The 10,029-nt window shown below is 41.1% G+C and overlaps 1 protein-coding gene across 4 annotated transcripts in view; it reads left to right on the forward strand.

The window, feature by feature from the left end:
• LOC121200200 (arf-GAP with coiled-coil, ANK repeat and PH domain-containing protein 3-like) overlaps positions 1–9,605 on the forward strand; it is a 57,056-nt gene extending 47,451 nt beyond the window's left edge. The window contains exons 16-25 of one of the 4 annotated variants that reach the window (XM_041065301.1): positions 912–981; positions 1,082–1,176; positions 1,277–1,494; positions 1,662–1,751; positions 1,937–2,038; positions 2,182–2,408; positions 2,895–3,004; positions 3,619–3,729; positions 3,843–3,904; positions 8,589–9,605. In XM_041065301.1, coding sequence (XP_040921235.1) covers positions 912–981; positions 1,082–1,176; positions 1,277–1,494; positions 1,662–1,751; positions 1,937–2,038; positions 2,182–2,408; positions 2,895–3,004; positions 3,619–3,729; positions 3,843–3,904; positions 8,589–8,698 — 1,195 coding nt within the window. In that variant the 3' untranslated portion in view covers positions 8,699–9,605. The remainder of the gene's footprint in view (positions 1–911; positions 982–1,081; positions 1,177–1,276; positions 1,495–1,661; positions 1,752–1,936; positions 2,039–2,181; positions 2,409–2,894; positions 3,005–3,618; positions 3,730–3,842; positions 3,905–8,588) is intronic. The other 3 variants (XM_041065312.1, XM_041065323.1, XM_041065334.1) reach the window with 3 other exon arrangements.
• The last annotated feature ends 424 nt before the right edge of the window (positions 9,606–10,029 follow it).

Raw genomic sequence — 10,029 nt, forward strand, 5'->3', positions numbered from 1 at the left:
CGGCCTCTTGTTACAATGAAGGGCAAACGAAGGGGAGAAACACTATCTTTCTTTCTTTCTTTTTTTTTTTTTTCTACTGTGCCATTGTTGCCTGGATACCAGACAGCGTCATCGGTGGAACGTAGTGATTTGCATGACATTGGGAGCGGCTTCTCTCGTTTCCCCCAGGATAACACTCTTGTTATTTTAGTTTCTTGCAGCTATTCAAACCAGGTCACCATACACCACCATAGCCGTGGATGGATTATAGAAAAAATGGGCCCCTGGGGGCAGACTAGCATAAGGCCCCACACCCCTCATATATGACTTGCCATTTTGTGTCTCCCTGTGGTCATTTTGCATCTCTATGTGGTTGTTTTGTGTCTCTTTCCAGTCTTTTTTTTTTACCAGCCACGACAGCGAGGCTGGTATTGGTGGATTTGAGTACGTTGGCTGGTGTTTTTAAGTCTGTTGGTCTGTGGACAGATTTTGTCGCTTGGACAGCGTCACAGCCGTGCAAGATGAAGTCACACAACTTTACAGGAGTGTAGTTGAGTTCGAAGATGGGTGTGATACTCACATACTCATGTAACAATACAGTACTCTTTTGCATCCCTGTGGTTGTTATACGTCTCTTTCTGGTTGTTTTTGCCCTTTTGTAGTACTGAGGCACAGGCCCCGGGCCCCCTGACCTCTCAGGCGTAGTAGGCCCGTCCAGTTATCCATCCATGGCCACAGTGTTTGATTCATTTCTAAAATTTCCTCTCCTCTTATTAGAAGAATATAAACTACATTTGTTTTCTAGAGCTGGCTGCCATCGGCTGCTTTATAGTCATAACAAAGTCGAATTCTTCCACTTTTACCTCCAAATTCTTTGACCACAGAACATAACCTGCATTTTTTTTTTAACTTGAAATATATTTGTGTTGCAGGAGTCTCGGGGTTCACTGTTCGAAGGTTCGCTCTCTCACACTGGACTCATGGGAACCAGAATTATTAAAGGTACAGTTTTATCTCAGCTGTGTCCTGATGAATGAGAACAGGAATGAGGCAGCCTTAGTGTGGACACCCTTAAAGACATGTCTCCTGTCTTTCCTTGTAGTTGATGTGTGAGCTTGGAAACAGCGTCATCAACCACATCTATGAAGGCTCATACCAAGAGCAAGGTCTGAAGAAACCATTACCCTCCAGTTCAAGGTAGGAGTTACAGGAAACGAGCAGCTAAACAATATGAACATGACTTTCTTCTTTCTTTTGAACTCTAAAATGTGTCATTTGTTGTTGTGGTCCTTTGCAGGCAGGAAAAAGAGGCTTGGATTAAAGCAAAGTATGTAGAGAAGAAATTCCTGAAGAAGCTGGGCTCCACAGAGATACTCATCAACGGAGAGAGGAAGCCAGAGCGGCGGTGGAGTGTGAAGAAGTGTCGGAGACACAACAGCGCCACCACGGTATCCAAAGCACGGCGAAGGTACCGACAAGAGCCCGGAAGCACCTCCCCTTCTACCCTCTCCTCGGGTGAGTTAACTGATCTCTGTCTATTTTTATCTACTCAGAACAGAGCTGTTAAATTCAGGCCCTGTTTGTGCCTCTCATGTATTAACATTACATTCAGGTGTCCTAAAAATATATATTTTCAGCAATTTTTGAAAAACCTCACTTGTCTCTTTCACTTTGTCTCACAGCTGCTGCTAAGTTCAGACGAGACTCCCTGTTTTGTCCCGATGAGCTGGACTCCCTCTTCTCTTACTTCGACACAGGATCTGGGCCTCGAAGTAAGCGACTCACTATTTGGTCTGGAGATATGTTCACCGTTCACAGGCCACTGCACGATACATACACATTTAAGAGCCTTCTTACCCAGATTAAAGCCAAACAGTGTGTGGAAATGATGCTTGAATCGTGTGTAGAGGACTCAGAGACAGCTGTAACTAATGTGTCCATGTTCTGGCGTCTCCTGGTCCGGCAGGCCTCAGCAGTGACAGCGGGCTGGGAGGCAGCACAGATGGCAGCACAGACATCCTGGTGTTTGGGTCTGTGGTGAACAGCGTCACAGAGGAGGGTGAGTCCAGTAGAGGAATGAATAACAGATGGTCCCTTTGGTATAATTTAAACACTGTGAGCATAAAATGTTATGTAGTGAAATTAATTTGCGTGTAAATAGTACAGTGAATAAATAATCAGTCTCCTGTCCCCCGTCCTCAGAGTGTGAGGTGTCCGAGGACTCGAGTGGTGAAGCAGAGCTGGAGGCCGAGCCGGAGACGTCAGACCCGGAGGACATAAGAGACCTTCATCCTGGAGCGCTGCTGTACAAAGCCTCAAAGGCCCGCAACCTGCCCGTCATGGCTGAAGCACTAGCGCATGGGGCCGACGTCAATTTGATCAACGATGAGGACGAAGGGAAGACGCCCCTCATTCAGGCAGTGACTGGGGTAAATGGCACCAGATGTCTGTCAGATTTACCAGCAGGCGAGGGTGTACAGTAATGGAAGATGCTATCAAGCTGCATTAAGGGAAATGTAGGATCCAGCGTTTTTTTTTAGAGCTTGACCCATATTAGAAGGACTAAAAGTCAGGATGTTGCGACCTCTGCTGCTTTGAATTTTGACCCTTTTTTGAAATCTTTCTTAAGTCCCCCAGTTTTATGAAAGAAAAGTACTAAATTACTGAAGTACACCTTTATGACAACCAGACATTTTTTAGGGTTAGGCCGTTCATCTGGAGGGCTGCCAAAGAACAGGACAACATTTTTGTAATAAATTTCAGATACGAGCGAGACTGTCGACAAACAAAAAATCATAAATCCGCAGCAGGGAATGAGTGAATGTCCGTTTTAAATGCCCCCTTTACCCCCCAAAATCTAAAGCAGTATTTTTGCTGTCAGTGCTGAGCGTACTGGTGTTGTTATTTTATTTTAGGGTTCATTGATCGCCTGCGAGTTCCTGCTCCAGAACGCTGCTGACGTCAACCAAAGAGACGCGAGAGGGAGGGGCCCCTTGCATCATGCCACATATCTGGGACACACAGGGTGAGTCATGCGGCCGATAGTAACTGTTGACTCCAGGCTGCGTTTGTAGCATTTGTAACCTCTTCACACGCACGGTTTCCATTTCAATAAAACATGTTTTGCTGAAGTTACGCTCAGCATGTCCGGCACAATGGGCCTCATGCAAGAACCACTCGTACAAACAGATTTGTTGAGTGGTCCAGACCTGTCCTCTGAGTAACCTGCAGATACTCTGCGTGTCCCCACAAGAGGGAAGCAGTTGCTTGACTTAAAGCAGCAGTAATCGATATTTTTATAGGGCAGTGAATCAGATGACAGTGTGAAGAGCATGGCTTCTCTCGTCCAGTGTCTCTGTGACTGTTTTTGTCCCCTTGACCACTTCTCGTATTAGTCATGAAAGACATTTTTCAGCATCTGATGTGTCAGACAGCACAGTGCTGCTCTGACGACACGCTGTTGGCTCTTATTGTTTTTGGGACCTTTAATTCAATGATTGACTGCTAAATTTTTTTTTTTTTTGTCTGCTGATTCCTGGTGCCAGGACTCTGCAGTGTGAATGTCTTATTTTGAAAATGAAAGTCTGATTGGATGTGTGCTTGCTGTGTTTGATCTCAGTTTTTCCCTTGTATTTGCAGGCAGGTGTGTTTGTTCCTTAAAAGAGGAGCCACACAGAACGACGGGGATGAGGACGGCCAGGATCCTTTGAGTATAGCTGTACAGCAAGCCAACGCAGATATAGTCACACTGTATGTTAATTTTACATAAACTCTTCCCTTAAAATGTTGTTACTCTCCAGGTTTTATGAGTTTTTTTTTACGATTCTGCTCCTTTTCTCTTTGTTTTTCCTTCCATTCCTCAGGCTGCGTTTGGCCAGGATGAATGAGGAGATGCGGGAGTCGGAGGGACCCTTTGGACAGCCAGGTCAATACCCAACCAGCAGTCCCACTGAGCAACAGTATAAGAAATGCATTCAGGAGTTTATCTGTCTCAACATAGCAGAGTGCTAGAATCAGGCCCGGGCAGATTAAACGAACAGTGTTAAACCAGTGCAGGGGGTGCCAATAGACATTTCACAGACTGAGAGAGACCTGTAGAGGATCCCTGTGCTTCGAGCTTGTGTCCTCCACTTGCTCTCTCTCAGAGGGACGTTTCACCACCAGATTAACTTCTAACGTCTCTACATCAGATGCATCCAGAATATTTCTAGTGTTCCTCTCCCCAGCACTGTCTGTCTACTTTAGACCAGAAAGCAGCCTCTACCAGCAATCAGCAGTCCCCTCTCAGGATCACACAAGAACTCAGTGTTAACTTCCTTTTAAATGATGTCAGATTTGAGCGACTGACTTTGCCAAAAAAAAAAAAAAAAAATCAGCGTAGATGAGCGTAGTGATGTCCAATCAGTCCAATCACAGCAGACTTGAGAAATCATTGCCAAGAAAGGGGTAAGCCATTTTTTTAAAGATTATCCAGCAGCCCCAGTGTCAAGCAATCAGTGGACCGCCAATCAAGTCATCAGCAGTGTATTCGGGACCAACTTTGCCCTTTATTTGGAGGTTGTAGAGGGTACAGGGTGCTCTGAACCAAAGACCTGCAACAGCTCATTTGTCCCTACACTTCTAGGTTTAATTTCATCATGTTGTTGTTGTAGTGCTAAATGGAAGGAGATATTCTGGACTCCCTTGGTTCTAGAAGTAAGAGCCCCCCAGTCATTTTTCTCACAGACACTGTTGCATGACTCACAGTTGGAGCTCTTCTGTGGTTTGGATCAGCATGAAAATGTTCCGATGCAGTTTTCTGGTTCTTTGATAAAATAAAAGTCTGTGTACATAAAAATGTTGGGATAGACGTTAACTACAACTCCCAAGATGCATTTCAGCAAGAAACATCTGACCACAGAGCATAAAAACAAGTTTACTTTTAAAATTTGGGTCAATTTTGGGTGAATTCAGCAACTATGGCGCCATCTTTTGTTCCCGACTGCAAAGAGGACGTGTTTTGTTTGGCTTGATTAATGGCAACGGCAGCCAAGGGTCATGGCTGTAGTATTTAGAGCCATCCACCATATCAAAATGATGGACAAGACGTGATTTCTCAGAAACAAAGTAGTCGTCATAACATAAACCTACAGGATCTTTACACTATCCAGAAGAGTCTTGTAATTCTGTGTAAAGAAAAAAATGATATGGGAATACAGAAAGGGGAAAAACGCTTCTGGAGCCAGCCCTCCCACTACGCAGCTCTATACAGTATTTGTGACCCAGATGAGTGTGAATGCGGGAATGATGCCAAATTGACGAGTACAGGGTAATGCAGCCAATTCACTTGCCTGTGTTCAACTAACTCTGATCTGGTTGTGCTTTTTTAATTACCTTAGGATCTGTAGTCCATGCGAGTGTGATCAGTGGTGGTGGAGCTGTGAGCTATCTGTGCGATAACTGTGACTGAGAGTAAATGATCATAGAATCATTTCTCTGTATTGATCGAGAGATTAACCGAGCGAAGCTTTTATGTTTAATTAAAAGCGAAATTATGCACTTTTTCTTACCAACAGTGATTTGAATTATCTTTTTGCTCTTATGTCGTTGTACCTTTTTTTTTCCCCCTCAGAATAGGTTTGAACGCTTTTTTTTTTTTCTTAATTTATGACAAAACTCCCAGAGCAATAGTGCAATGATTATTTCAGTACAGATAATCTGTATTTTTTGTATTATGTTTGACAACAATGCAGATGGTATTTTTTTAAGCTGGATATATTTTGTTAGATTTTATTTTGCTGAGCACTCACACGTAGTGCCAGCATTATATTCTCATTACGAGAAAGAGAGCCAATACTCATACTAATACAGTTTTCATAATATATAAGTAATTCTGCATTACAAACTGCAGTGGAAGATGGACATTTTTGATAAATCACACTAACATGTATTACTGTATATACAGTATTTGTATGTTAAAATGTTTGTTTATGGTAATCTAATGTATCATGATTAGGCCTATATTAGATTTGTTCTTTGTTTATAGTGCATGGGTGGCTGTTGCTCAGGTCTTCCTAAGCCCTGTTGCTTTTGTTTACAGTGTATGTGAATATTTGACATTTAGTATTGTTGAATAATGTGAATATCCGTGTTATATATACTGCCAAATCATGACAACAGTGCATGGAATGACATTCATGACAGAAATCAATAGACCCCTTTCCCACTGTCTTTCATTGGCTGGGTAATGTTTGTGCAAAACGCTGGATGACAATGAACATGGCAGCTTTGGCCGCTGCCCAAAACCGTATTTAATGACCCCATTAATGCTCTAAAGTGATGTCAGGTCTGATTTCTAATTCTTATTAGACCCCCCCCATGGTAGCTCACTGTAAATGACAGTGATCCAGAATGTGCTGGAGACGACTGTTGGTTAAAGTGTTGAACAGCCTCGTTTGTGAGTGACTCACGATGCTGTTCACAAGTTACGAGGCAAAATTATCGTAAACGTTTTCCCAAAGATGATGCTTGTCCTTCACAGATGCTATGGACTGTTGTGGTTTAGTTCAAACCAAAGACCAGAGCCAGCAAGTTTTTTTTAATCATTTTCTTTCTCATAGTAGGCCATGATTTATTTTTTTCTTCTTTAAGGGACTGTACACAAATTATTTTATTCCAAAGTTCTTTCTATTTACTCAACGACTTCACACATTCACATCATTCAGCTCATTGGCCTTTTGTAGAGGTGTTTATACTCCGACAGAAGGGGTTAAATAAAAGTGGATGGTGCTACGTAGCTAATAAGCTACGATAGTTTCCTTCATTTTGGACTCTCTGGCTTTATGTTCCCTCAGAGGTCAGCACTGTCAAGACGGCTTGCAATTGTTCAATGGTGCAAATATAGAGGAGAGTTCACCAAAATGGAACTTTCATGCTGATTTATTTTGTGAATCCTCTGATCATGGTAATTCCGTTTAAATGAACTGATTTCACCATAAAATATTGCCGCTGTAAGCAAATTTGAAAGAAAATTCAAACCACCCTCCCCCAGCGAAAAGAAATAAGACATACCCCCTCCCCCTTCTCTTACTCCGTCTCCTTCCCTAATAATTTCCGTAGTCTCTAACTTGTATTTGCCCTTTAACTCCGAAATGTTTTTAAAAGATGTGGCAGCAACAGAAAGATCAGCTCACTCGTTTTCTCCTCTCCCTTGATGCTTGTCAGTGATAGATTCGACGCACTTTGAAACACACGATCTCTCTTAATCCTGCCTTGTATTATTTAGTGCAGTACTTTACAAACGTTCACAAGAAGCAGATTTTACTCGATGAATGATGTCAACACTACTAACCAAACAATCATTTACATCAAGCCACTGAATGATTATGTCTCGTACAGTACAATGTGTCTACAGTGTATATCAGTCAGTGGGATATGTCAACAAGTTGACTGTTGTGTATATAAACTAAAAACTATTAACACTTTAACTGCTTGCTTCTTACATGCAATTTTTAACTTTGTTGTATTTTTTCTGTCTCTGACTGTTATCTGTACAATTCTTTTGAATATTGTAAGAGAACGTGTGTCTCTGAATATACAGTTACCTGTGCATATTAACACTAACTTCTACCTATGTTTGTTTTTTGTTTAATAACTCCTCTTGTCTTCTAAAATGAGACTGAAAATAAATGGAAGATGTGACTAAAAGCTAACCCCTCGCTCTGCTTCTTTGCTTCATTTCTAAGTGCTCACTGCCTTGCTTTCAAACCCTTTCACTACATCTAACAGAATTAACACACTTCTAACTTCTTGTGCTGCTGGTGCAATAATTATGGATCAAGTATTTCAAATATAACATCTTTATTGTGTAAACTAGAATATGAATAACATGTTTGAATATGCATGGAGAGTTTGACATTTGAGTTTCCACTGACTCTGAAGAAACATAATGCCTAATATCCTAGCCTGATAAACAATGCTTTGCACAAGTTCCCAAATCCAAAAGTATTGGAAAGAAACCTACCAATGTCATGTAAGGTTTAAACTCACTGATCTCTCCCTGTTTTTCTCACGTACAGAGGGAAAGCCAGGAATGTTCATTCCCCTTTTTAATTAGCCGAGCCTGGGAGCTCTCATGGGACACAAAAGAGTTCAACTGCTTTTGTTATGCCTGTAGATTCAGTGGTTACCATGGCCACAAGAAAAGTAAAGGCTCAGTATCTGCAAAGTTGAAAGAGGGAAGCTTCATGGTGCCTCAGCCTGTTTTTGCCTCTCCATTCATCAGGCTTTTCTTACCCATGGCTCCTCTGCTGTCTGTTTTCCTCACTGCTTGTATTCTTAACTTTCATATAAAAGATGTTTTGACTGTCCAAAGACTAGCGCCAGATTTTTCCTTCTGTGACAGTGAGGATCCTTATTTATCGCACTTCTGTGAATGACACTCAAGAAGCCTCTGAAATACCATTTTAAGAGTAAGAATAGCTGTGGGTGAGCAATAAGACATTTATCAAGTGGCTTACTCTTAGTTACAGTGTAAAAGAAACTTTTAACTCTCAAGTAGAGCTGCAACAATTAGCTGATTAATCGAGTAGTTGGTCGACAGATTAGTCACTTTCCTTTGTTTTCTTCAGCAGGAGACGCCACGTACCTCGACATCTTCCGTGAATTTTCCCACATGGCATCCCACAACCCAGAGAAGCTGAAACGAAGGAGTGTGCACTTCCGACATTCCTTCAGGTAGTCAGCCAAGCATCTGGAGAGGAACAACATCATATACTTGAAAAGTGCAGCAGACGCTTTCCAGATAATAGTGACAACTGAGGTTGCATGTTCAACAGTGCATGTAATCCTCAGGGGAAACCTGATAGCAAAAATAATGTTGTTAATGCATTTTTAAAAGAATCAAATACCATAACACACCACCCACTGTTTTATTCCACAGAGAAATTCACAGTCACCTTTAAAGTGCATTAAAGTGAAGAAACCATGACAATTTTGTGATGCTGTTGTTCGTTATCATTCAGTGTTTGGAGTAGCTGCATTATATCTGCAAGATCTGAGCTGTTCTCAGATCAGACTTTTATTTTGATAGGTTTTTGTTCTATGAGGATTTGCTGGTCTTTTCCTCTTATAAATGTGTATAAATATAGCATTGCTTTTGTACAATGTTAGATTTAACTTTGAATAAAATGCCAAGCACTTGTTTTATTTTTTTTATTTTTTATTTGTATAAATCATCATTTGTTTCCTTCGTCTCAGTCTGTGTCTGATCGTTGCAGGAATTCCATCAATACTTTACATAAATGATTTTTTCTGTATGTGTAATGCATGCATTTACTCCCATTATATTTCATTACTTAAACTTGAACTCTGCTATGTTGTATGGATAAAAAAGTGTCATATCCTCTTTAGTTATCATCACCAATCCAACATCTTGAGGTCGCAGTGTTATTTTCTCTTGATAAGCAGCTTGTTTTTATGTGAATGGTTGTTGTGCATCGACTATGCTGGTGTAGTCTTCGTAATATTTTTTTTTTGTGTAAATGTACTTTGCAGTACCACTATGAAATTCAGTGCTTGTGTTACTGTATACACGCTGTAGAAGCAAAAAATGCTAATATATCTGAATGAACAGAAGTACTGATGAACAGTGGACTGAAATAAACATTGTCTGTGTTTACAAATGCGCAGGAAGAGATCTCTGTCATACAGTCAGTCTGACTGAACTCTACATCACCCCACCGTTTTTGTAGGTGAGGCAACAGCACCCTCTTCTGTTTAAATGTGAGTTAGTTTCCAAATCAAAAGTAAAACGTCTGATACACTTGTAAAATATGATGCCGCATTACAGATTTATTATATATCATATAGGTTTACAGATTACACTGCTCTACAGTGTACAGTATGTAGAGTACAGTATGGAGCAATTCAAATTTGCTCTGCATCAAGCAGCAACAACGACAGTGAAAGGCTGCTTACACCTAAATGCATCAGTAATAACAACCACACATTAAGTATATACTTAAAAGTTAATGAAAACAGATTCAAACTGTGGTGCAGGGTTTGAGGAAA

The sequence above is a fragment of the Toxotes jaculatrix genome, chromosome 2 (genome assembly GCF_017976425.1).
Source record: "Toxotes jaculatrix isolate fToxJac2 chromosome 2, fToxJac2.pri, whole genome shotgun sequence".
NCBI classification, from domain to species: Eukaryota; Metazoa; Chordata; class Actinopteri; family Toxotidae; genus Toxotes; species Toxotes jaculatrix.